Source organism: Symphalangus syndactylus, chromosome 2 (genome assembly GCF_028878055.3).
Source record: "Symphalangus syndactylus isolate Jambi chromosome 2, NHGRI_mSymSyn1-v2.1_pri, whole genome shotgun sequence".
In the NCBI taxonomy this organism is placed as follows: Eukaryota; Metazoa; Chordata; class Mammalia; order Primates; family Hylobatidae; genus Symphalangus; species Symphalangus syndactylus.
In genome coordinates, this window is record NC_072424.2 from 122459714 (window position 1) to 122487691 (window position 27978).

General features: G+C 37.9%; 1 protein-coding gene across 5 annotated transcripts in view; it reads left to right on the forward strand.

Moving 5' to 3' along the window:
- Positions 1-27978, forward strand: part of UTRN (utrophin) — a 516343-nt gene that overhangs the window by 323623 nt on the left and 164742 nt on the right. For 4 of the 5 annotated variants that reach the window (XM_055266343.2, XM_055266390.2, XM_055266360.2 and 1 more), the window contains one exon: positions 19242-19414. In XM_055266343.2, coding sequence (XP_055122318.1) covers positions 19242-19414 — 173 coding nt within the window. Of the gene's footprint in view, positions 1-102; positions 661-19241; positions 19415-27978 lie in introns of those variants that run through there. The other variant, XM_055266409.2, reaches the window with a different exon arrangement.

Below are 27978 nucleotides of genomic sequence, written 5' to 3' on the forward strand. Positions count from 1 at the left end.
CCTCTTGTCCTGTGTTTTGGTGTTTCTTCAGCTAAGAGTACACTCCTCCTTCGAACTCTACATAAGTCATGCTCTTTGAAAACTGGCTCTTTACCCAGGATTTTTTTTTTTTTTCGTTCTGAAATCAGTCTGAATGGAGGAAGTTGGTAATACTTGGCTTTTTTTTTTCTTCTCTCATGCAAGTTTCCAGGATATAGCTTCTTTTTTTGCTGTGTGTAATTGAGACCAAACTCTAAGCTTGGGGCCCAGGAGAGAACAGTTGTGGCCTGCAGGTCATTAGTGAGGTGAGCAGAAGGGAATCCTGGGCTTCCCAGAGAAAGAGGAGACCATGCCAGCCTCGTGGAACACAGCTACCAGGAAATACAGAAGCAGGTCTATTCCTTGCGAACTCCGAAGTCCATGAAAAAACGGACCCACAGTGGGGTGGCTAAAATGTCCCAGCGCAAGCTGCCGCTGCTGCTGATGGACCATAGCTCAAGGGCAAGGCTTGTAAAGGATTTTACAAAGGATTTTAAAGTATAGCCAGAAAAGATACGGTGTTTAGAAGTTAAACGCTGTTGTCTGAAGGAAGTTTGCCGGAAAGATGTAGGCTTCAAGGGCTACTGGACAATGATTGGTCTGAACTTCAACTTACGGGAACTGCTGACAAAATTTGAAAAGGTATGCAGAAAGCAAACTTCATGAATGTACTTTTTTCCTTTCTTTCTTGCCTTTTTTTTTTTCACTATACATTTAGATAGATATTCTATTGACTCTTTGGTGGTTTAGTATAATTTATAAAGAATATTCGATTTTGCTCTCTCCTTTAAAGATGTTTTTCAAGTAAAGGGCTAATTAGCAATTACTTCCTTTGGTCAGGAGGGCTTCTCATGATGCTTGTCACTTTTAGAATTCCACATCAGAAGAAACTCTTTGTACTCAAGTCAGCTGGTAATTTAACTGAAACTTCTTTGGAGAAAAAAAAAAAAAGAAAATGAAAATAAAATAAAAATCCAGCAACAAACACTGGGTATTGGTGCCAAAGTCTGACTTCGTAGGCATGGGTTCTGTTCCCCATACCCCTCAGATTTATCTGTCCAGCCACTGCCTGCCGTGCACTGCCCTGTACAGCCCTCTGCCTGCGGACTCAGCTCTGAGTGGCAGAAGTCGCTTCACAGTGACAGTGGCACATCTGACCTCCGGCTTTTTATCTGAGCGTGTCTGTTTTAAACATGGAGTGCTTGCATGCACTGTGAAGCTTTAATGCTTGGATTATTAAATGTGCGTGTAGCTCTTTTTTCCATAGGAAGGCTCCTGGCACATTCTAGATGGAGTCTAGCCTGCCAAATACTACCTTACATTTATAGTTAAAACAGAAAACCTCCACATGCGTGTATGCGCTCCTGCCCTCTTTAGCCTTTGGATGCCAAACACCAATCTTCTTCCAATTTCCAGTCTTTAAAGAAAAAGAAAGGCAGAAAGGGGTGAAGTCCTCCCTCACTTGGTATGTAAGTCAATTATTAATATTTAAAAAGCCGTGCTCAGTGGCTTTCACCGTGAATGCCCCATGGTTCATTGCAAGTACAAATACTGTAGAAGCGAGACTGGATTGAGTCATTAAAAGAATAATGGGCTTTTTCTTACAAATCACAATTGCCAGAGGGAAAAGATGCAACATCATGCCATCTGAAAAGTTTGGAAGCTTTTACAAAACAATTGCAGTCACTGCTTGCCTTTTGATGATAGGAACATTATGGTGGGACGAGTGTGGAGAGAGAAGAATTTAGCTCCTCCTTGGTGGGTGCTCCCTCCTGGCCACAGTCGCTTCTCCCAGTCGCTCTCTGCACCTCTACTGTAATGTAAGGATTAGGCTTGTAACACAGGGCGGACTTCGACCTCTCGCTTTAATATGTCGTTAAGCATTTAAATTCCTGAGAGTAAAAGACGGTTCTCCCTCAGCTTGCTCTCCACTTAGAAGGGGCGGGGAAGGCAAGGAATATCTTCCTTATGGCAGCTGGTAACAGCAGGTGACAAACTTTATGACCATAAAGAGGTCTGTTAGCTTGTTTTGTGTAGAGTTTGTCTGTTTCTTCCTTAAAAGGTATAGAGCCTATGTTACATGAATAATTCATTACTTACACCCCCTGAGAGGCAGTAATTGTGGGCAATAGCTGGACTTTTGTATTGTAATTGCTGCTATTAGTCTTAAAAGTCTAGGTCAGATACCAGGGGTTCATAACTTGCCTCTGCCTTCAAACCATTTTATTGGCAGAGTTAGAAGTTCTGGTTATATTAGCATGTTTCCCGTTTTAACTCCGAAGCCTTAGTATTTGACTATTTCTTATTCCTATTTTAGCAGTTGAATTGACAGTAAAAGATATCTACTGGCTTCTTCCTGTCAAAGGCTTTATTTGGGATTTTTATATTTATTTATTAATTAATTAATTTATTTATTTTTGAGACAAAGGCAAACTCAAAGAAACCGTCCTGATGTAATTCTCCATCTGAAGTTCTCCATATATGTGTATTTTTGTGTTAGGCAGTTTTATAAAAACCTATGTGAAAGTTGATCTCTTAGGCCATATTTTACTTATAGGAAGTTGTCGTACGTGAATGTATTCTTTCCTAAGTGTTAAAATCCTTTGTGTATTCTTACAAAATCTGTCTCATATATTGAGACGTTGCTTCATTGGTTTATTGGCAGGAAAACTGGAATTATGGAAAAGTATCAGAACTTCACACCTCTCAAATACAACTAACCACCTTCCCCCAACAAAGCAATAATGCCATTTCTAGGGAAAGACCAAGGCCTACTGCTATAATGCAGAAGCCACAGGTTCCCTTCAGAAGCTGAGCAACAGCTATTCTACACGCAGAGGTAGAGTCCTTTTACCTTCAATTCTCAGTCCGGTCTCTTCCTCAGTATTAGTAACCTGTTTCTAGGGAGAATACTAGCCTTAACGATGTACCACTTTTCATATCAGCAGTTGTCTTTGTTCAGTCTGAAGTTTAGGTGACCACAGTAGAAAGGGGATTTGGCTGTATTCCTGAAGGAATTTCAGGCTTTAAGAAAACGAGCGTCCACTGTTGGACTAGTAGACTCAAATCCTGATACGCTCAGTAGTTGAGGCCAACAGCTGAGCAGTAGGCCTTCCGATGGTGGCTAATCAGATCATTAAAATTCCCAGGTGATAGCAGACCTTCAGCATAACTTTAAGACAGCAGTTTTGTTGTGAAGGTAAATTGAAAGGGATATTTTAGTTGATATTTTTGAATTTTGGAGACATCCAGTGGCTTTGTGATTTTTACTGGATATCCACTCATATGAGAATGTTTGGCATGTGGTTGAGCACCTTGTCTCAGCGTGTGTGATGCTGGGATTGTAGTTTCCCAGCACAGGCAGGATGGGCAATTTCTAACCTTGGGTACTCATTTCTAGTCTTCTAGAACCAGAAAGGGCAAGGCTGGGAGTCTCTTGCAGGCAGGAAATATTCTGTTCCTATAAGATGACAGCTCATTACAGATTACGAAGGCCCAATTGGAGGGAACCATGCCAACTCCAGAGTGGTACCTAAAGAGAAAGAACTTCTTACCAGGGGAGGATGACCCCGTAGCAAGATGTGCCTGCCAGCAAGCAGGTCCTAATCATCTAACGAAGTGATAAGGGATGAGAAGTTGTGACCACGGGCTCAAGGGTGACTATGGGAAGAGCTCACACTCAAAGTTGACTAGTCCACCAACACACCTGTCTGAGATCCGGCCAATAGGTAGTTTTATTACCACCCTGATTTTAATTAATTTTTTTCCCTGCAAGTACTTCCTAAAGGATGTATCTCATGACTTTAGGGACTATAAACATACTGTCATACTTAAGCCATTTGCACTGTGTACTGTATTTCTTTGTTGCACTGTGTACTGTATTTCTTTTGTTTAATAGTCACAGAGGATAGTGTAATGGCCAATTTTAGCTCAGTGACATTTTGAGTGACTGTTGCCTTTTATTAATTTATTCAGATCTGCTACTGGATGGTTAATGATAATCTTAGTTCTCTAAGGGATTTTTTAATGTGTGTGTCTGCTGTGTGTGTCAGTACCATTCTCTTGGTGACTCCTTGGGCAAAGATGCTTCCCATCATAACAACACAGAGAGAAACCACTCAGTGCTGAACTTTATGGCATTTACCTCCTTTCGCATGACTGATTTTTAAAATTACAATTTGAAGCTCTATTGTATTGCTCAGTTTGCAATATCTCATTTTAAAACAAATGTGTCCTCAATAAGATATAGTAAACACATTTCAAAGTCTACTCATTTATTCCCTACTTAGCAAATATTTGTGAAGTATGTACCAGGTGCTAGTCTTTAAGTGTATAGATGGAGAAGACATTGATCTTAATGGCTGAATGGGAGGATACAGACAAGAACATTTTCAATGACAACTGCATAATTAAGCAAAAGTAGATGAAATTATAAGAGTAATACTAGCCCTAATCTCAGTACTTGTGAAGTCTCTCCTGGAGAAATTACATTTAAACTGAGACTTAACAGATGAGTTTAAGTTGAAGGAAGGAAATGAGATTACATAGCAATGTGTGCGCATGTGAGTGGCCCATGGGTGGACCTGTGTCAGGGGAAGAAATTGGGAGCTTTCAGGGTAACAGGGACTGCTTTGACACGGGTCAGAAGTTGAGAAGCTGTGTGCCCCAGGCGTGTAGTTTTAAACAATTGAAATGCAGTAATTTTTCTCTGGGTTTTCTGACCTGTTCAGTTTTGATTACACAATCTGATTTGTTTGTTCAGTTTTCATTACACTATCTGAGTTTGTTCCACTTAGTAATTTGATTGTTTTCTACTCTGTTGTCTTACTTTTTTTTTCTTTTGGAGACATGGACTTGCTGTGTTGCTCAGGATGGCCTTGAACTCCTGGGCTCAACCTATCCACCCACCTCAAGTCTTACCTATATTTGTCATCACAGATAATAGGAAAAGAACATTATTAGCATCGATTTCTTTTTTTTTGGAGACGGAGTGTCGCTCTGTCACCCAGGCTGGAGTGCAGTGGTGCGATCTCGGCTCACTGCAAACTCCGCCTCCCGGGTTCACGCCATTCTCCTGCCTCAGCCTCTCCGAGTAGCTGGGACTACAGGCGCCCGCCACCACGCCTGGCTAATTTTTTTGTATTTTTAGTAGAGACGGGGTTTCACAGTGGTCTTGATCTCCTGACCTCGTGATCCGCCCGCCTCGGCCTCCCAAAGTGCTGGGATTACAAGCGTGAGCCACCGTGCCCGACCCGATTTCTTAATTCAGAAATGCTGCTGTAGACCTGATGATACCACCTCTATTGTCAGTCAAAAATGTGATGCAATAGAGTGATTAAAATCTGTGAGATTAGTTGTTGGAAGAAAATTTATAGAATAATAATTAAAATCAATAAATTAATTGAATAATTAATGACAATTACTCACTATCCCAGAAACCTCACAAACTGTTTCAAAACATATTTATATATGACATAACCTTTGAAGATGATGTTATTTGCTTATTCTATTATTATTTAAGTAATATATATATATATATATTTAAAATCATGATTCCTCATTTTCAAAACCTAAAGCTCTGGCAGTAATCCTGCCGAGCTCCTGATAATCAATTCTGAAATCCAATCTGACTTTCGAAAGGAATGGTGGATTTATTTTCCTCTAGTGATTAACTTTGTTTAGTTAGCTTTGGGACATGATAGCAAAGTTGTTCTAACCTCATTTCTTCTTCACCTTCAGGAAAGGGGTCAGAACTCCTTCAGAAAAAACATCACTGTTGCCGCATAAGGTTAAGTAAATAGGCGGTGCAAAAATAAACCAAAATTATTTTAACAAGACCAAAAAGGATGAATCTAGTCTAGTACCCATTTAGTTGTTGAAGACTTCCTGGTGGTACTGTTCTAAATCGCTGTTTCCTGTCAGAGATTTCAGACAGTTCTGTTTATTATAATGTGAGGAAATATTTTTGCTTACATATTTAAGCAAAATATGTTTTATTTTCATGATGTTTTATTGATTTGTTTTATAATGTATATCACATAATTTGTTTATAATGTTTCATAATCAAGCTACTACTTGTAGCTTTATAATCAAGTAGTAGCTTGACTATGAAACATTATAAACAAGTTATGTGATATACATTATAAAGTGTTTACAGTTCTATCTCTGTGGGCTATATCATTAGAGAAATGCCCAGTTAAGGGCAAAACTTGTATTAAAATCCTAATTATTAAATAAGTATAAAGTAAATAAATAGATGTTTTCCTGTATTTGTGAAGTTTATCTTGATCTGAATAGCGGGTGTTGTTTACAGAAAGACTAACCACTTATCAGTGAACCTCTGTGAGCTTTGTAGCCATCTTCTGGAGGGCTGTTCTGAGGGTTTGCGTCTTATGCTTTTGATGGTGTTTTATTTAAAGTGTGTAGTCCTATTTTTCTAACTCCTGGCTTTTCTTAACCTTTTACATTATACTTACATTGTTTTAAAATACCTTTCAAGTGAATCCTTAAGACATTGCTTCTGCCCTGTTTTCAAACGTTAGTTCAACTGCTTGAATATCTTCCCGTGGCCCCTCTGTGCACATGACCGGCTTATGTTAAATGCTTGGAAGAGCATTGCTTTGTGCTTCAAGTTGGATTACATTCCCATAACTAATTATCGGTAACCATTTTGTGCTGTTTAAAGTTCAGAAGGGCTTGCAGGTGACAGAGGTAAGCATTAGTAGGGCCAAGTCTCCCAGCTGTGCAATGAGAGTCAGCCCTCTTTCATGGAACTTTAATTTATTGTAGCATTTGACGGCACATCAGGGTCATGATCTGACAGCCTCCCATGCTGACATCCTGAGTTTCAAATCAGTGCATCATTGCATAGTGATCTATGAAGAAACGTGATTCATTAACTGCATTTATTTCTAAATTTTCAGTGCAAGCTTAGCCAGGACTTTGCAGTGCAGGCCTCTAAATTATTTTAAGTTCCCCCATTAAACTTTTTAAGTGAAGAAATTGCACAAAATGATTACTACATTTCCTTCCAATTTTTCAATTGTTTGGTTTTCTCCTAGCACTATAGTGGCCAATTTGCCAGTCAATCAAGATAAACCTATTAATCCACTCATACATTGGTATGTGTATCTATGTGTCATCTATCTACTCTGTTTACATCAGGGTCCTTCTATGTAACAGAGACTGTGAGGATACAGAAGAACTATTAAGATGATTTTCTGTTTTGAGGAGCTCTAAGTCTATTTGGCAAAGTTAATATGCCACCAAATGTCAAATAAAACAAAATAACGTCTGCGGATTTCCTTTTCTTTGATCATGTGTGGTTGTTGATTTTCTTCCCAACTTTTGATGATAATCATGTGTGGAAGGGTTTTCCACATACTGAAAATTATATTCCAACATGAACATACAATCACTGGTAGCATAGTTAAAGAAAGCTTTGTGGAACTGCTTATCATCCTTGGTTGGGCCAGCTATGCAGTCCTGTTTCATTCCCATTCGTCATGGTAGCTGGGTTGGAAAACACATCGCTTGATCTGATGTGAGAAGGCGAATTTTCTTTATGTTCTTGGCACCCAAATGTCCTGATGTTGCGTATGCTCTTGTGAAACTTAGAAAACTATGCATCTTAATGCACCACTACTACTTCTTCTTCCTCTTCTTCCTCCTCCTCCTCCTCCTCCTCCTCCTCCTCCTCCTCCTCCTCCTCCTCCTCCTTCTCCTTCTCCTTCTCCTTCTCCTTCTCCTTCTCCTTCTCCTTCTTCTTCTTCTTCTTCTTCTTCTTTCTTCTTCTTTTCTTCTTCTTTTAGAAGAAATCCCCCTCTGTCATCCAGGCTGGAGTGCAGTGGCACCATCTCAGCTCACTGCAGCCTTTGCCTCCAGGGCTCAAGTAATTCTCCTGCCTCAGCCTCCCGAGTAGCTGGGATTACAGACATGCACCACCACACCCAGCTAATTTTTTTCTATTTTTATTAGAGATGGGGTTTTCATCCTGTTGGCTAGGCTGATCTGGATCTCCTGACCTCAGGTGACCCACCTGCCTCAGCCTCCCAAAGTTCTGGGATTCCAGGCATGAGCCACTGTGCCCAGCCTTTTACTTTTTGCTTCTCTTCAATATGAAAGGAATCAAATAGGTCAAACCACATCAGGATGTTGTGGTTTGAAGTTGTCTTGTGATTTTAGGTGTGGTTCATCGATAATGATGTATAGGAACTTAAATAGGAAATTTGAAGCCAGGTTCTCCTTGGCAATAGAGAGCAAAGAGGTGCCTTGCTTGTTGTGTCATTGAGCTTCTTGAGAAAGATGGCTACCATACAGATATATAGCATAAGCATAAAATCATTGCAAAACACTATCTGCACACCTTTAAATATGTCTCTTTAGATGTCTTAAAATGCACTTCAGGACACAAAAATAGAACAGTTGTATCAGGAGATGACACCAAAGAACTTTTCAGCGGAACTTCCCTTTTTCTTTTTTTCACTGAGAATTTCTATTTGGCACATCTCAAACTATGATTATAATGAGACTGCAATTTTCTATACATAATGTTGCACAGCCTGAGAACCTTGAATCATTATCTGGCTCTGTTTCCCGGCTGCCCTATTCACTTCTGTTCTGCACTGCTCTGGGATAGAACTGCCAGTGAAATGCAAAAGATTCAACAACCTCAGAGTCTTTATTCAGCGGTTAGGCCTAATTCTGCAAACTGCAAACCACGCTGTGCATTGGACGGGATTTGGTTTTGTCATTTGGGTCAGATAACCTCAGAGATCAATGGGTTTGCAAATTTGGACCATAAATCTTGCAGGAGCTGTCTATTAAACTTTGTGTTCATCTCACCCAGTCTCCAAATCTGACCCTATTATTGTCATGTTAGACATCTCAAATCCCATCAGAAATAATACTAGGTCAGTGCTGCCCATTCACCTCATGTAACTGACGTCTTCCTAACATGCTGATTGGAGTAGTGAGGTGTAAAAGGCCCTTCCATGGGTGTTTCTGGTTAGTGGAGGTCTATGGGTGATTGAAAAACAATCACTTAGATGCTGGTCCCTAAGCCTGGATTCTTGGTAGAGTGCATGGGTGTGCTTACTAGGAGTGAATTTTAAATGAAGAAAAGCATTCTGAGTATTTAAAGTATTCCTGTGTCAATTTTCACCCTGCTTATTTATTTATAACAAGAGAAACTTACGATGAGTGCGGCTGTCTTAGTCAGTTTGGGCTGCTATAACAAAATGCCATAGACTGAGTAGCTTATAAACCACAGAAATGTATTTCTCTCAGATATGGGGACTGGGAAGTCCAAGATCAAGGCACTGGCAGATTGGATATTCTAGTGAGGGCCTGCTTTCTGGTTCATAGGTGTTACCTTCCAGGTGGGTCTTCACATGATGGCAACGGAAGGGCAGCTCTCTGGGGCTTCCTTTACAGGGGTAGTAATCTCATTCATGAGAGCTCCAGCCATGATCTTATCACCTCCCAAAGGCCCCACCTCCTAATACCATTATTGTCAGGGTTAGGGGTTCAAAAAAAAAAAAGAATTTTGAGAGGACACAAATATTCAGACTACAGCAGAGTCTTATAAAGAAAAGCTTCAGAGTAGAAGGACAATAGAACTACGGTGTTTAGGAGTTTGTTCTCATTTACTAATTCAGATTCATTGCCTGAAATGAAAGTGTTCTATTTCTGCAGTGAGCTGTTTTACTGTTCATTACCAATGAAAGCCATGGAGACTCACACCACATCTTCATACCCAACTCTGGTGCCTGCTTTTCTGTTTCTAAATTCACACTTACTTATGGTACATTAGTGGCTGTCACACCAGAGTTAGCTACAATTAGGTTGCTTCCATTAAATTCAGGAGGAAAAGATAATTGTCAAACTAATATGGATAATTATGCTGACAATTTTATAAGGGAAGAGTAGGAAAAAAATTGGATAGACACTCTATCTTAAATTTGTTAGATTTATCTAATGAAAAGAAACTGAGTTTAACTTTTTGAAAACTCAGAGAAGTATAGAGAAGAAAACTAAACTTATCTGTAATCCTCTTCTATAGAGGTTACACTATTTTTGTTTATTTTTATAGTCCTATTGTGTATGTGTAAAATTATACACAAATGCATATGCCAATTAAAATACGTACTTTTAAAAATGAAATTTTCATAATATATAGTTTTATATCCTGTTTTTAAAAATGTTATATCACCACTAATATATTATGATAGCTTCCACTCTTTTACTCTAAAAACAATCAGTGTCTTAAAACATTTTTTATACATAAGTCTTCTTAAGTTAGATAATTTTAACATTTTTATAGCTTTTTAAAATTGCAGTAGTTTTGGGGGGAACAGGTGATGTTTGGTTACATCCATAAATTCTTTAGTGATGATTTCTGAGATTTTGGTGCACTCATCACCCAAGCAGTGTACACTGAACCTAATGTGTAGTCTTTTATCCCTCACCCCACCTCCCACCCTTCCCCTGGAGCTCCCAGAGTCCATTATACCATTCTTATGACCTTCTGTAATCATAGCTCAGCTCCCACTTACAAGTGAAGACGTACGATGTTTGATTTTCCATTCCTGACTTACTTCACTTAGAATAATGGTCTCCAACTCTATCCAGGTTTCTGTGAATGCCATTATTTCATTCCTTTTTATGCTTGAGTAGTATTCCATGGTGTGTGTGTGTGTGTGTGTGCGTGTGTGTGTATACATATATGTTTACATTTTCTTTATCCACTTGTTGACTGGCATTTGTGCTGGTTCCATATTTTTGCAATCGCAAATGGTGTTGCTATAAACATTCCTGTGCACATGTCTTTTTCATATAATGACTTCTTTTCTTCTGGGAAGATACCCAAGTATGGAATTGATGGATCAAATGGTAGTTCTACTTTTAGTTCTTTAAGGACTCACCATACTGTTTTTCATAGTGGTTGTACTAGTTTATACTCCCATGAGCAGTGTAAAACTTCCCTTTTTACCACATCTACACCAGTATCTATTTTCTTTTATTTTTAAATTATGGCCATTCTTGCAGGAGTAAGGGGGTATCACATTGTGGTTTTGATTTGCATTTCCCTGATAATTAGTGATGCTGAGCATTTTTTCATGTGTTTGTTGGCCATTTGTGTATCTTCTTTTGGGAATTGTCTATTCATGTCCTTAACCAAGTTTTTGATGGGATTATTTGTTTTTATTCTTGCTGATTTGTTTGAGTTCCTTGTGGATTCTGGATATTAGTCCTTTGCTGGATGCATAGTTTGTGAATATTTTCTCCCACTCTGTGACTCTATGGGCTGTCCATTTCCTCTGCTGATTGTTTCTTTTGCTGTGTAGAAGCTTTTTCATTTAATTAAGTCCCGTCTATTTATAATTGTTTTTGTTGCATTTGCTTTTGGGTTCTTGGTCATGAAATCTTTGCCTAAGCCAATGTCTAGAAGAGGTTTTCTGATGTTATCTTCTAGAATTTTTATGGTTTCAGATCTTAGATTTAAGTCTTTGATCCATCTTGAATTGATTTTTGTATAAGGTGAGAGATGAGGATCCAATTTCATTCTTCTACATGTGGCTTACCAATTAACCCAGCACCATTTGTTGAATAGAGTAACATTCCCCACTTTATGCTTGTGTTTGCTTTGTCAAAAATCAGTTGTCTGTGTATATTTGGCTTTATTTCTGGGTTCTCTATTCTGATCCATTAGTCTATGTGCCTGTCTTTATACCAGTACCATGCTCTTTTGGTAAGTATAGCCTTGTAGTATAGTTTGAAGTCAGGTAATGGGATGCCTCCAGATTTCTTCCTTTTGTTTAGTCTTGCTTTGGCTCTGTGGGGTCCTTTTTGCTTCCATATGAATTTTAGAGTTTTTTTTTTCTAGTTCTATGAAGAATGATGCTGGTATTTTGATGGGAATCATGTAGAATTTATAGATTGTTTTTGACAGTGTAGTCATTTTCACAATATTTATTCTACTCATACATGAGCATGGGATGTGCTTCCATTTGTTTGTGTTGTCTGTGATTTCTTTCAGCAGCATTTTATAGTTTTCCTTGTAGAGATCTTTTACCTCCTTGGTTAGGTATAATCCTAAGTATTTTTTTTTTTTTTACAGCTATTTTAAAAGGGGTTGAATTCTTGATTTGTTCTCAGCTTGGTCACTGTTGGTGTATAGCTGTGCTACTGATTTGTGTACATTCATTTTGTATCCTGAAACTTTACTGAATTTATTTATCAGATCTGGGAGCTTTTTGGTTGAGTCTTTAGGGTTTTTTAGGTATACAGTCATGTCATCAGCTAACAGTTTGACTTCCTTTTTACAAATAATAGTTTGACTTCCTTTTTACAGATTTGTATGCCCTTTATTTCTTTCTCTTGTCTGATTGCACTGTCTAGGACTTCCAGTACTATGTTGAACAGCTAACAGTTTGACTTCCTTTTTACAGATTTGGATGCCTTTATTTCTTTCTCTTGTCTGATTGCACTGTCTAGTACTTCCAGTACTATGTTGAATACAAGTGATGAAAGTGGACATCCTTGTCTTGTTCCAGTTCTCAGGGGGAATGCTTTTAACTTTTCCCCATTAAGTATAAGATTGGCTGTGAATTCATCATAGATGGCTTTTATTACCTTAGGGAATGTCTCGTCTATGCCAATTTTGCTGAGGGTTTTAATCGTAAAGGGATGCTGGATTTTGTCAATTGCTTTTTCTGTGGCTATTGAGATGATCATGTGATTTTTTGTTTTTAATTCTATTATGTGTTGTATCACATTTATTGACTTGTGTATGTTAAACCATCCCTGCATCCCTGGTATGAAACCCATTTGATCATGATGGATTATCTTTTTGATACACTGTTTGATTCAGTTAGCTAGTATGTTTTTGAGGATTTTTGGATCTGTGTTTATCAGTGATATTGGTCTGTAGTTTTCTTTTTTGTTATGTCCCTTTCTGGTTTTGGTATCAGGGTGATACTGACTTCGTGGAATGATTTAGGGCGGATTTCCTCTTTCTCTGTCTCATAGAATAGTGTCAATAGGATTGGTACCTGTTTTTCTTTGAATGTCTGATAGAATTCAGCTGTGAATCCATCTGGTCCTGGACTTTTTTTTTTTTTGGTAGCTTTTTAATTACCATTTCAATCTTGCTGCTTGTTACTAGTCTATTCCGAGTTTCTCTTTCTCCCTGGTTTAATTTAGGAGGGTTGTATATTTCCAGGAATTTATCCATCTTCTCTATGTTTTCTAGCTTATGTGTGTAAAGGTGTTCACATTGCTCATGGTAGCCTTGAATCATCTTTTGAATTTCTGTAGTATCAGTTGTAGTATCACCCATTTCATTTCTAATTGAGCTCATTTATATCCTTTCTCTTCTTTTCTTGGTTAGTCATGTTAATGGTCTATCAGTTTTATTTATCTTTTCAAAGAACCAGCTCTTTGTTTCACTTACTTTTTATGTTTTTTGTTTGTTTGTTTCACTTTCATTTAGTTCTGCTCTGATCTTTGTTATTTCTTTTCTTCCACTGGATTTGGGTTTGGCTTGCTCTTGTTTCTCTAGTTCCTTGAGGTGTGACCTTAGGTTGTCTGTTTGTGCTCTTTCAGACTTTTTGGTGTAGACATTTAATGCTGTGTACATTCCTCTTAGCACCACTTTTGCTATATCCCAGAGGTTTTGATAGGTTGTGTCACTATTATTGTTCAGTTCAAAGAATTTTTTAATTTCCATCTTGATATCTTCGTTAACTGAAAGATCATTCAGGAGCAGATTATTTAATTTCCATGTATTTGTATACTTTTGAAGGTTCCTTTCAGAATTAATTCACAATTTTATTCCATTGTGGTCTTCTGAGAAAGTACTTGATATAATTTTGATTTTCTTAAATTTATTGAGAATTGTTTTATGGCCTATCATATGGTCTGTCTTGAAGAATGTTCCATGTGCTGATGAAAAGAATGTATATTCTGCAGTTGTTAGGTAGACTGTTCTATAAATATCTGTTAAGCCCATTTGTTCTAGGGTATAGTTTAAGTTCATTGTTTCTTTGTTGACTTTCTGTCTTGATGACCTCTCTAGTGCTGTCAGTGGAATATTGAAGTCCCCTACAATTATTGTGTTGCCATCTGTCCCATTTTTTAGGTCTAGTAGTAATTATTTTATAAATTTGGGAGCTCCTATGTTAGGTGTATGGACTAATCCTTTTATCATTATATAATATCCTTTCTTGTCTTTTTAGTTTTTGCTTTAAAGTCTGTTTTGTCTGATATAAGAATAGCTACTCCTGCTTGCTTTTGGTTTCCATTTGCATGTAATATCTTTTTCTAATCCTTTACTTTGAATTTTTATGAGTCCTTATGTGTTAGGTGAATCTCTTGAAGGCAGCAGATACTTGGTTGTTGGATTTTTATTCATTCTGCCATTCTGTATCTTTTAAGTGGAGCATTTAGGCTATTTACATTCAATGTTAATATTGAGATGTGAGGTACTATTCTATTCATTATGCTGGTTGTTGCCTGAATACCCTTTTTTAAAAAATTGTGTTGTTGTTTTATAGGTTCTGTGAGATTTATGATTTAAGGAGATTATATTTTGGTGTATTTCAAGGCATTTTTCAAGATTTGGAGCTCCTTTTATGATTTCTCGTAGTACTGATTTGGTAGTGGTGAATTCTCTCAGCATTTATTTGTCTGAAAAAGACTTTATCTCTGCTTAATTTATGAAGCTTAGTTTCACTGGATGCAAAATTCTTGGCTGATAGTTATTTTGTTTAGGGAGGCTAACAGTAAGACCCCAATCCCTTCTGGCTTGCAGAGTTTCTGCTGATAAATCTGCTGTTAATCTTATAGGATTTCTCTTGTAGATTACCTGATGCTTTTGCCTCACAGCTCTTAAGATTCTTTTCTTCATTTTGATTTTGGATAACCTGATGACTGTATGCCTAGGTGATGATCTTTTTGTGATGATTTCCCAGGTGTTCTTTCAGCTTCTTGTATTTGGATGTCTAGATTTTTAGCAAAACCATGGAAGTTTTCATTGATTTTTTTTTTCAAATAAATTTTCCAAACTTTTAGGTTTCTCTTCTTCCTCAGGAACATGAATTATTCTTAGATTTGGTTGTTTAACATAATCCTAAATTTCTTGGAGGCTGTTTTTTTTAAATTATTTTTTCTTTGTCTTTGTCAGATTGGGTTAGTTAGAAAGCCTTGTCTTTGAGCTCTGAAGTTTTTTTTTTTTCTGCTTGCTCAATTCTCTTGAAACTTTTCAGTGTATTTTGCATTTCTCTAAGTGTGTCTTTCATTTCCAGAAGTTGTGATTGTCTTTTATTTATGGTATCTATTTCTCTGAAGACTTTTTCATCCATAACCTGTGTTCTTTTTTTAATTTCTTTTTTTGAGATGAGGTCTCCCCCTGTCACCCAGACTGGTGTGTAGTGGTGTGACCTTGGCCCACTGTAACCTCTGCCTCCCAGGCTCAAGCAGTCTTCCCACCTCAGTCTCCCAAGTAGCTGGGACCACAGGTGCATTCCACCATTTCCAGCTATTTTTTTTGTATTTTGGGTAGAGGTGGGGTTTCACCATGTTGCCCAGGCAGGTCTCAAACTCCTGAGTTCAAGTGACCCTCCTGCCTTGGCCTCCCAAAGTACTGGGATTACTGGCGTGAGCCACCACACTTGGCCATTTTTTAAATTTCTTTAAGGTGGTTTTTACCTTTCTCTGGTGCCTCCTTGAGTAGCTTAATAATCAACCTTCTGAATTATTTATCTGGCAATTCAGATATTTCTTGTTGGTTTGGATTGGATCCATTGCTGGAAAGGTAATGTGATCTTTTGAGGGTGTTATAGAACTTTATTTTGTCATATTACCAGAACTGCTTTTTTAGTTCCCCTTCTTATTTGAATAGACTGTTTCATTGGAAAGATCTGGAACTCACAGGCTGCTGTTCAGATTCTTTTGCCCCATAAGATGATCACTTGATGTAGTGGTCTCCCCCTTCCCCTAGGGATGGGGCTTCCTGAGAACCAGACTGCAGTGATTGTTATGCTCTTCTGCGTCTAGCCACCCAGCAGGGCTACTGGGCTCCAATCTGGTCCTAGGGAATGTCTGCAAAGAGTCTGTGATGTGATCTGTCCTCAGGTCTCCCAGCCGTGGATAGTAGCACCTGCTCCAGTGGAGGCTGCAGGGGAGTGAAGTGGACTCTGTGGGAATCCTTGGTTGTAGTTTGGTTTAGTGCTCTGGTTTTCTCGAATGCCAGTTATGCTAGCAGTGAAGTTGTCATGTGAACAGACTCAGGACTTGTGGTTAAGCTGACGTGTGGTAAGCAGTGGAATTAGCTGTTGTTTTCTCCTTCTTTGGAGCAGGGTTGTTCTGTTATGAGTTGCTGTCATGACTTGAGTTGGTTGGCCTCTAGCCAGGAGGTGGTGCTTTCAAGAGAGCGCCAGCTGCAGTAGTAGAAGGATGGTATAATGTTGCTCTATGTTGGCCAGGATGAGTACTCAGGTCATCTCAGGTGATGGGTGAGGCTGTAGAACTCCCAAGAGCTTATGCTGTCTTGTGGCATTTGCAGTGGCAAGTTGCTTCTTTGAAAGGGTCTGTGAATTCTTTTGGTTTTCCTGGTATGTTCCTGCAGTGGTTCTTGGAGCGAAAGTTCACAGTATGAGCCTCCAGACGCTGTTCTGTCTGTCTAGGCAGGAGCTGTGCATTAGACCTGTCTCCTATCTGCCATTTTCCTCAAAAGAATTTTAAGTCTATGGCTTTTGATATAGATTGCCAAATGTTTCCCCAAAATCTGAACCAATTTTTAAAAAATTTATAATAATTCTAATTTTACTTAAACTGCCCCCAAATGTATTTTATAAACTATTTTTCTTTTTTTTGGCTTTTTCATTTAATACTGGATAGAAATAAATTATTGAAATTTCCCAGATAATGCATGCAATCATTTTGGATAAATCAGTGGGATAATATTTTCTTTTATATTTAGTTATCAAAATAGATTAAGGGCAAGTAAAGTTAGGGAGACTGACTTTCTTTGTACTTTCTTTATACTTAGCCAGAAATTTTTCTGTTACAGAAGAATTAGATTGTTATTTACATGCCAAATATATGTTTTTAGTGCTTATTCCCAAGAATGATCTTTCACATCAATAATAAAATAATTAGGCTGATAAATTTAAGAACCATTTTAAATCAAATAGCATCACTTAAATATGTGTATAAGGGCTAGATCTTGTCAAAATTTCACTCTTCCCTCTTTCTCTGTTTTTGTGTGTGCATAAGCCTGAATGTATCAGTTATTCTATGCTTTTGGAAGTATTTTTGCTGACAAGTTAAAAATTTTTTTTTTTTTTAATTATACTTGAAATTCTGGGATACATGTGCAAAACGTGCAGGTTTGTTACATAGGTATACATGTGCCATGGTGGTTAGTTGCACCCATTAATCTGTCATCTACATTAGGTATTTCTCCTAATGCTATCCCTTCCCTAGCCCCCCACCCCACAACAGGCCCCGGTGTGTGATGAAACCATCGTTACTAGTTTTTATGTCTTAAAGATGATGAACTTGTATATGAAAATATTCTTTTAACATTTTAGAAATAAATTTTATAAGACTGAAAGGACAAACTATTAGTAAATGTTTCAAAATGTGAAAAACACTTTAGTTATAGTTATGTAATATCTTAGTGACCTCTGTAAGGTGTAATATTTTAGGGGAAGTTTTACCTATGTGAAAAGGGGAGAGTAAGAGTCTGTTGGATATTAAGCAAAGTTCAATGATTTGGCAACAACAGTTGTATAAAATTTCAAAAATTGCTAATTGAATCTGATATACCAACATCTAACTCCCTGGTACATGAAATATAGATTATAATACATTTTTTAAAAAAATTGAGGAGTCAATGTATTGAACGCCTTTTAAAAAATTTCAGTTTCAGTTCTGGGATACATGTGCTGAACGTGCAGGTTTGTTCCATAGGTGTACATGTGACGTGGTGGTTTGCTGCACCTATCAACCCGTCATCTAGGTTTTAAGCCCTGCATACATTAGGTATTTGTCCTAATGCTCTCCCTCTCCTTTCCGCCTACCCCCCGACATCCCCCGGTGTGTGATGTCCCCTTGCCTGTGTCCATGTGTTCTCATTTTTCAGCTCCCACTTATGAGTGAGAACATGCGGTCGGTGTTTGGTTTTCTGTTCCTGTGTTAGTTTGCTGAGGATGATGGTTTCCAGCTTCACCCATGTCCTTGCAAAGGACATGAACTTGTTATTTTTTATGGCTGTATAGTATTCCATGGTGTATATGTGCCACATTTGCTTTAACCAGTCTATCATTGATGGGCATTTGGGTTGGTTTCAAGTCTTTGTTATTGTAAATAGTGGTGCAGTAAACATACATGTGCATTTGTCTTTATGGTAGAATGATTTAAAATCCTTTGGGTATATACCCAGTAATGGGATTCTGGGTCAAATGGCATTTTTGGTTCTATATCCTTGAGGAATCACCACACTGTCTTCCACAATGGTTGTACTAATTTACACTGCCACCAACAGTGTAAAAGCATTCCAATTTCTCCACATCCTCGCCAGCACCCCGTTGTTTCCTCACCATTCTAACTGGCAGGAGATGGTATCTCACTGTGGTTTTGATTTGCATTTCTCTAATGACCAGTGCTGATGAGCTTTTTTTCATATGTTTGTTGGCCACATAAATGTCTTCTTTTGAGAAGTGTCTCTTCGAATCCTTTGCCCACTTTTTGATGGGGTTGTTTGCTTTTTTCTTGTAAATTTAAGTTCCTCGTAGATTCTGGATATTAGCCCTTTGTCAGATGGATAGATTGCAGAAGTTTTCTCTCATTCTGTAGGTTGCCTGTTCACTCTGATGATAGTTTCTTTTGCTGCCCAGAGTAATTGATAGATTCAGTGCATTCCCATCAATCTACCATTGACTTTCTTCACAAAACTAGAGAAAATGACTTTAAATTTCATATGGAACCAAAAAAGAGCCTGTATAGCCAAGACAATCCTAAGCAAAAAGAACAAAGCTGGAGGTATTGAAGATTTAAAGACTATAATTTTCAGAATAATAAGAATTTTGGAAGCACTTGAATTTCTTATAATTTAAGGTGAAATGAACTATTTTGCTTGAGAGCAACTCATCTGTGAATATAAAGATATACCGATTCCTAACATTTGCATTATCTATTTGCTTTTTTCTGTTTAGGACATCCAGGCAGAAATTGATGCCCACAATGACATATTTAAAAGCATTGACGGAAACAGGCAGAAGATGGTAAAAGCTTTGGGAAATTCTGAAGAGGCTACTATGCTTCAACATCGACTGGATGATATGAACCAAAGATGGAATGACTTAAAAGCAAAATCTGCTAGCATCAGGTCAGAATAGTCAATATCAGAATAAAAATAATGGGGTGGAAGGGGTAGATACTTATGATTTTTGTATATCAGAAAGAGAAAGTGCAGCCTTACCACCAGTGCTACTTCATCAGAAATAGTTTAAGATTTTAATGCAAAGCCTATTTCCTTGAGTTATATAGTTCAAGCTCTATTTGTGTCCAATACTCTCTGCCAACTGTTCTAGACTATTCACAAATGTTCATATATTTTAAGCCTAACAATACTAGTAACAATACTGTTAGCAACATCTGCTAATTACTGAGTGTTTACCTTGACTAAGTACTTGTTAGGATCTTTACAAATGTTACTTTAGTCCATAATCAAAAAATCCTAGTAAGGTGGGTGGTAACATTCTTTCTTCTATGAGGAAACAGAGGTTTAATGAATATAAGAAACTTGCCAAGTTTTGGGGCTAAGAAGTGCCAAGCCAGAATTTGAATCTAGATCTTTTTGACTCTTGGCAGTGAACATGTTTTGCTTAATCATCCTGTTTGTATGCTTCATTCAAAATGTATTTATAGAAATTAAATATCTCTTATGGACACTAAAATGGAAAATTGATGATTCATGTCTGCATTTGGAGAGAGTAAAATTAAAGAAGGATGAACCTTAGGACCAGAATTCTGACTAGGAAAATACCTTGAAAATTATCCAGAGAGACAGTATGATTAGTGTTATTGGGGTCAAGAATATTTTAAGATCGTATTTAATAGATAGTGGACAGATCCTAATTATATATAAATTTAGTGAATACTGGCTGAAAAATATGTTATTGGGCAAAAATCTGAAAGCAGAACATTGGCAGGAAGTCCTAGATCAGTTTTTGTTTTGTTTTGTTTTCTGCCGTGTACCATGTGTACAGCCATTAAACCAAATGGTCTTGAATTTGACTCAGACTTTACTATTTACTCTCTGATCTTGAACAAACTACTCAGCCTGTTTGAGCCTTAGATTATTTTATTTACAAAATCAAAATAGAAATATTTAACACTCATGATTGCTATGAAGATTGAATGGAATGATTTGATAGTTCCCTAATCTATGTAAATCCTGCCTAAGAAAGCATCTAGTTAAATATTTTTATACATAAAGGGGCTCAGTGGATCTGCCTCAGCTGGTTTCAAGATTTAATGGAGAACAGAATCTTCAATGATTACTTATCATGAATGAATTAAAAATTTTTTTCTAAGATGTTTTCAAAGGTTTTTATTCTTCTGGAGCTCAGAGAGTGGAATTTGTAGTTCCTCTTACATATGAGGAAGGGAGCAATGTAGCATGGACATGGATGCTCTGTGTAAAGTTCCCATTAAAAAATATACTAGGTCAGCATTGGCCAACTACTTTTTCTTTTTTCTTTTCTTTTTTTTTTTTTTTGAGACGGAGTCTTGCTCTGTTGCCCAGGCTGGAGTGCAGTGGCACGATCTCAGCTCACTGCAAGCTCCGCCTCCCGGGTTCACGCCATTCTCCTGCCTCAGCCTCTCTGAGTAGCTGGGACTACAGGCGCCCGCCACCGTGCCGGCTAATTTTTTTTTTGTATTTTTAGTAGAGACGGGGTTTCACCGTGGTCTCGATCTCCTGACCTCGTGATCCGCCTGCCTCGGCCTCCCAAAGTGCTGGAATTACAAGCGTGAGCCACCGCGCCTGGCCACTTTTTCTTAATAAGAGAAGAAAATTAGGGAGTACTATGTAGTGAGGGATTATACTTGTTTAAGACTTGAATTTTCAACTGCCTAGATCCCATCAAGTTGCAACTTTCCATTCCTCATAAATATGAATACAAATATTTAAAATGTTAATAGTGGAAAGCATTCACTGAGCATCCAACAAAGTCATCTATGCCAACAACCTAAGAATTCCAGAGCTGGCCCTAGTGAAGATGGTATACATGGTGCTGGGATTTTCAGAGGTTAGAGAATGACTTATTTAGGAAGAATAATTTAATGAAGACCTATATCATAAACAGATCATTCTAAGTAAAAAGTTACAGACAAAAAATGTTTGGTCTTTCTTGGGAGTTATTGCCTAAGCCTATCATGACACTTTTTTTTTTTTTTAACCTGGAGAGAAAGAACTTATAAACTACAGTTGGAATATTATGTAATAAGTAAGTTAACATTATTTTTAGAAGATGGGAGAATATGCTTGTGCCAGTGGACTTTTGCATTTAGGTAGATCAGACATTCCAGTAAAATGTGATAATAAATTAATGTGATAATGAATTAAAATAACTTTTACTTTGATTAGTCACCTCAAGAGATTCAAGCACTTATTCAAGCATGTAATAAAAACTTATTTCTGTGCTTAAGGCATTGCTATTAATAAGATATAGTCCCTAACCCTAGAGGTTCACAAATCTGTTCAGATTAAGGTAGGGCTCAAAGCAGAGAGTGGTTGCTCTCACTTCAGATGATCAAACAAGGCTTCATAAAAGAGATCATTCCTTAGCTGAGCCTTGAAACATATATAGTTATTCCCCAGATAGTCTAGGTGATGACTGGGGAAGGGTAACTAAGTTAGGGGCTTGAAATAACTCTGTGTTTATATGAAAATCAATACATTAAGTCTGGCTGAGAATACAGTTTGCTGCTGGTGTTGTGGGGAAAAGACTATGGTTAGCAAAAAGACAGAGGGGTAAGAGACAAGTCATGCACACCTACATGTAACCAAGCTCCCTTCCACTGTGGATGGAATTGGGAGACATGATTAGATTTGGGCTTTGGAAGAATCCCTCACACAACTATGGAGGATGCCTTGGATGAGCCTGTTCTGAAGAGGGGAGACCTGGTAAGAGACACTTTTGGCATCTAGGAAAGTGAAGAGAGATTGAGTAGATAATTAGTTCACGTTGTTAAGGCACTGGTGAGACATCCAGGAGAAGATAGCCAAAGCCATTAGATGGAGATCTGCTCTTCAAAAGAGAGCAGTAGGTGAAATAGACAGATGGGAGGGGGTGTCCAGAGACAGGTGGCAGGTAACCATTGTGAGTTAGTTATTAGAGAGGGTGAAACATTAGAAGAGGGCAAAGCAAAGAAGTCCAAGAAGGTCTAATACATAAGGAATGGTGAAGGAGAGGCAAGCAGCAAGGAAACTGAGAAGTCCCTATTCTGAAGAGGGACGAGATCCAGGAATGTTGTCAAGAGCCAAGGAAAGAGGGATTTCTAAAATTAGTGCGTAAGTAATGGTGCAAGCTGCTTGAAGAAGTGGAGTAAGATCAGGCCTGCAGAGTCCAGGAGCAATTAGAAGGGCTTTGGTGGCCTTTTGCCAGGGCCTTTTTTTTTTTTCGGTTGAGGGAGAAATCTGATTGCAGAGGACTAAAGAGACAGAAGGGGAGGTGAGGACGTGGAAATAGAACTGAGTCTACTCAGTCTCATTATCTCAAGGAACTCATCTGTGAAGGGAAGAGGAGGGAAGAATGCATTTGCTATATTATTATAGTTGATAGTATTGCAAGTTTATAACAGCTGGCGGCTGTATCTATATCTATATTAACCTGTCCGTGCTTTTACAGAGATTAGGTATGGCTTTTAAAAAAGTTTTTTAATTTTATTTTTAATGTTTGTGGGCATATAGTAGGTGTATATATTTGTGGAGTACACGAGATATTTTGGTACAGGCATGCATGCAATGCATAGTAATCACATCATGGAAAATGTGGTATCTATCCCCTCAAGCGTTTATCTTTTGTGTTACAAACAATCCAATTATACTTTTTTAGTTATTTTAAAATGTACAACTAAGTTATTATTGACCATAATCACCTTTGTTTTGCTATCAAATACTGATCTTATTCATTCTTTCTAACTATTTTTTATACCTGTTAATCATCACCATTTCCTCCCCATCACCCCCCTGCCCCACCAACTCCCCTTCCCAGCCTCTGGTAGCCATCCTTCTACTCTATCTCCATGAGTTCAATTGTTTTGATTTTTAGATCCTCAAAATAACTGAGAATAGTCAATGTTTGTCTTTCTGTGCCTGGTTTATTTCACTTAACATAATGATCTCCCCTTCCATCCACATTGTTGCAAATGACAGAATGGTGGACTAGTACTCCATTGTGTATAAATACATTTTCTTTATCCATTTATCTGTTGATGAACACTTACGTTGCTTCCAAATCTTGACTATTGTGAACAGTGCTGCCACAAACATGGGAGTGCAGATATTTCTGTGATATACTGATTTCCTTTCTTTTGGGTTTATAGCCAGCAGTGGGATTGCTGGATCATATGGTAGCCCTATTTTTAGTTTTTTGAGGAACCTCCAAACTGTTCTCCATAATGTTTATATTAACTTACATTCCCACCAACAGTTCACAAGGGTTCCTTTTTCTCCACATGCTAGACAGCATTTGTTATTGCCTGACTTTTGAATAAAAGCCATTTTTAACTAGATTAGGTATGTTCAGCTAAAGACGTAAATGATCTCTTCTTCATCTTTATATTTTAAAAAATGAATGATAAAATTAAAATAACATGTTTGTTATTACTTGGATATTTATAAAAGATAAAATGGTTTGTTATTTAATTTAGCCTCTACATTTGCCAAAAATAGTGGCACATGGTATGTGCTCAGTAATTGTTAGCTATTATTATTCTCATTGATTACCTCTTTGTTTGGCACTAATTTAAAAGACATAGGAATTCTCTCTACCCTATATTTTTCTCTCTTGGTCGGTAATGTTGGAGATTTCTGAGAAGGTCTCCCAAAACAGCTTCCCCCCTTGCTGGCTTGATTCTGAACAAGTATGAAACAAAGTGCGCTCAAGGGGCATTCATCATGTGGCCAATAGAGAACTCAAATGCCATGTTAATTACTAATAGAGGCCAGGTTGGAGGTGGTAACTTAGAGTGAAGGTGAGTGGGGCTGTCAACCAAACTCCAGAATGAGGCAGAATCACCAGCAGTCACTGGGCAAGGTGGCTTCCCAAGTGAGAAACCATACATGGAAGAGTAGAAAAGAACTCAGTATCTTCATGGCCTGTTGTCAAGTGGACCGTATGGGCTGAGCTAAGCATGCCCAATTATTCTCCCTGAATTTACAGATCTGATTCGTCACTCTACCTTTTCAGGGACTGTTTCAGGGGTGGAGAAGAGACCGGAGTGTGTTTAGTGAGAAAATCCCTCCCCAAGGAGTGGGAGGAGTGTTCTCATAACAAATCTGTAGAGGCAGTCCACCTCCCAGGCTCCTGACTCCTTCATTGCCTACTGAAAGTGATCACTGTGGAGCACACTGTTCAGCCCTACTTCTCTGTTCTTTCCTCTCATTCCTTTAATGCACAATCTGCCCCTTATACTGCCTTCTATTGTGAACACATTCTCCTATGTCTTAAATATTTCTCGAAACTCTTCCATCACTTTTCTCTCTAAATGTTGGGTTTCCCCTTAATTGCCTACTTTGCTTGAAACTCTTTTCAATAGAGGTTAATTTCCTCATTTTCCTCACCTAGCAGCCAATGAGAATATTCTGAATCTTTACCAACTGCTATGGACACCAAACGGCCTGAATACCAGCCATAAACATCAAATGTGGTGCCAGAAAACACTGGCTGAAAAGGGAGCCCTGTCACACAGGGATAAGAGGGACAATTGCCAGCCTCATTGTGACTCGTTAAGCACTGCTTCTCCATGTCTCAACAACATCTCCTTAGAAGTGAATGCATCCATTATCCTAACCTTTCATCATCTTATTTCTGCTTCTTCCTGATCTATATATAGGACACGCTTCTACATTCCTCGTTAATTCAAGTGTCTCTTTACTTTTTTTTTTTTTTTTTTGAGACAGAGTCTTGCTCTGTCTCCCAGGCTGGAGTACAGTGGCACGAACTTGGCTCACTGCAACCTCCACCTCCTGGGTTCAAGTAATTTTCCTGCCTCAGCCTCCCGAGTAGCTGGGATTACAGGTGGCTGCCACCACACCCAGCTTATTTTTGTATTTTTAGTGGAGACGAGGTTTCATCATGTTGGCCAGGCTGGTCTCAAATTCCTGACCTCAGGTGACCCACTCGCCTTGGCCTCCCAAAGTGCTGGGATTACAGACGTGAGCCACCATGCCCAGCCCCATTTACCTTTTATTCTCCATCCTTTTCTCAGCTATTATTGTTGGTGCCAATATCCATATTCATAACTTTTTATATTTTGATTTCCAAGTTTCTTTTTACTTTATCTGTAAATGCCTTTATCCCTGTTCTAAGTCCCATAGATCTTGTCACACTGGGACTCAGTTAACATTTCCTGTCATCTTGGCATCCCTGAGATAATCTCCAGGAGATCAAGGGCAGACTGTTTTCCAGAGTACACATTTTATTTTATTACATTCGACCTGGCCATGTGCATCCGAATGCAATTGGTTTTCCCCTATTAGTTAGTGAAGAGCCCTCTGTTGTATCAAATCAAGTAAGAATTGTTTACAACCTCATCAGTAAAATAGCTCTCCTTCACATTAAAGTTATGAGTCCTATCCAGGGGGGTGCCTTCCTTCATTAGCTTATTATATACTGGACCTATCTATCTACTGTTATCTAACTTTATAGTTTTATCCAGTTCATTTTTATTTTTTACTTACTTATTTTTTAAAAGTTTTACAATTTCAATAGCTTTAAGGGTGCAGGTGATTTTAGTTACAAGGATGAATTGTATAGCGGTGAAGTCTGAGATTTTAGTGCACCCATCACTTGAGTACTGTACATTGTACCCATTTGGTAGTTTTTTTTTTCTCTCTCACTGCCCTGGTAACCTCCCTGACCTCTGAGTCTCATATGTCCATTATATCACTCCATATGCCTTTGCATACCCATAGCTTATCTCCCACTTATAAGTGAGATCATATAGTGTTTGGTTTTCCATTCCTGAGTTACTTTACTTAGAATAATGGCCTCTAGCTCCATTCAAGTTGCTGCAAAAGACATTATTTTATTCTTTTCTATGGCTGAGTGGTATTTCATGGTATACACATACCACATGTTCCTTATTCACTCATTGATTGATAGACACTTAGGTTGGTTCCAAATCTTTGCAATTGTGGATTGTGCTGTGATAAACATATGAGTTCCAGTATCTTTTTGACATAATGACTTCTTTTCCTTTTGGTAGATACCTAGCAGTGGTATTGCTAGATCAAATGGTAGATGTACTTTTAGTTCTTTGAGGAATCTGCTTAGAGATTGTACTAATTTGCATTCTCAGCAGTGTATAAGCATTCCCATTTCACCACATCCTCATCGACATCTATTATTTTTTGACTTTTTAATAATGGCCATTCTGGTCAGGGTAAGGTGGTTTTACCAGCATTTCTCTGAGGATTAGTGATATTGAGTGTTTCTTCATATGTTTGTTGCCCAGTTGTATATCTTCTTTTGAGAAATGTCTAATCATGTCATTTGCCCACTTTTTAGTAGGATTATTTGTTTTTGTTCTTGCTAATTTGAGTTCCTTGTAGATTCTGGATATCAGTTCTTTGTTGGGTGCATTGTTTACAAATATTTTCTCCCATTCTGTGGGTTGTTTTTTTGCTCTGTTGATTATTTCTTTCGCTGTGCAGAAGCATTTTAGTTTAAGTAGGTCCCATTTATTTATTTTTGTTCTTGCTACATTTGCATTTGCTTTTGGGGTCTTAGTCATAAATTCTTTGCCTAGGCCAATTTTCAGTAGAGTTTTTCCTAGAATTTCTTCTAAAATTGTTAATGGTTTCAGGTCTTAGATTTAAGTCTTTAATCCATGTTGAGTTGATTTTTGTATATAGTGAGAAATAGGAATTCAGTTTCATTCTTCTACATGTGACTTTCCAGTTTTCCCAGCATCATTTATTGAATAGCATGTCCTTTTTCCAATTTATGTTTTTGTGTGCTTTGTCAAAATCAGTTGGTTGTAAGTATTTGGCTGTATTTCTAGGTTCTCTATTCTGCTTCATTGGTCTATGAAGATGCTTGATATAATTTTGATTTTTAAAAATTAATTGAGACTTGTTTTGTGGCCTTATGTATTTTGGAGAATGTTCCATATGCTGATGAGAGGATTGTATATTCTTCAGTTCTTGAGTAGAATGTTCTGTAAAAAGCAGTTCAGTGCACTTGTTCTAGAGTGCAGTTTAAGTCCAGTGTTTCTTTGTTGACTTTCTGCCTCAATGATGTGTCTAGTGCTGTCAGTATAGTGTTGAAGTCCCCTACTGTTAATGTGCTGCAGTCTTTCTCTTTTCTTAGGCCTAGTAGTAATTGTTTTATGAATTTGGTAGCTCCAGAGCTAGACGCATGTATGTTTAGGATTGTAGTATCTTCTTGTTGGATTGATCCTTTTGTCATTATATAATGACCTTCTTTGTCTTTTTTTTAACTGTTGTTGCTTTTAAAGTCTGTTTCATCTGATATAAGAATAGCTACTACTGTTCACTTTTGGTTGCCATTTGCATGTCATATTTTCTTCCACCACTTTACCTTGAGTCTATAAGAATCCTTATGTGTTAGGTGAGTGTCTTGAAGAGACACTTTGGTTTGTTTTTATCCATTCTGCCATTATGTCTTTTAGGTGGGAAATTTAGACCATTTATGT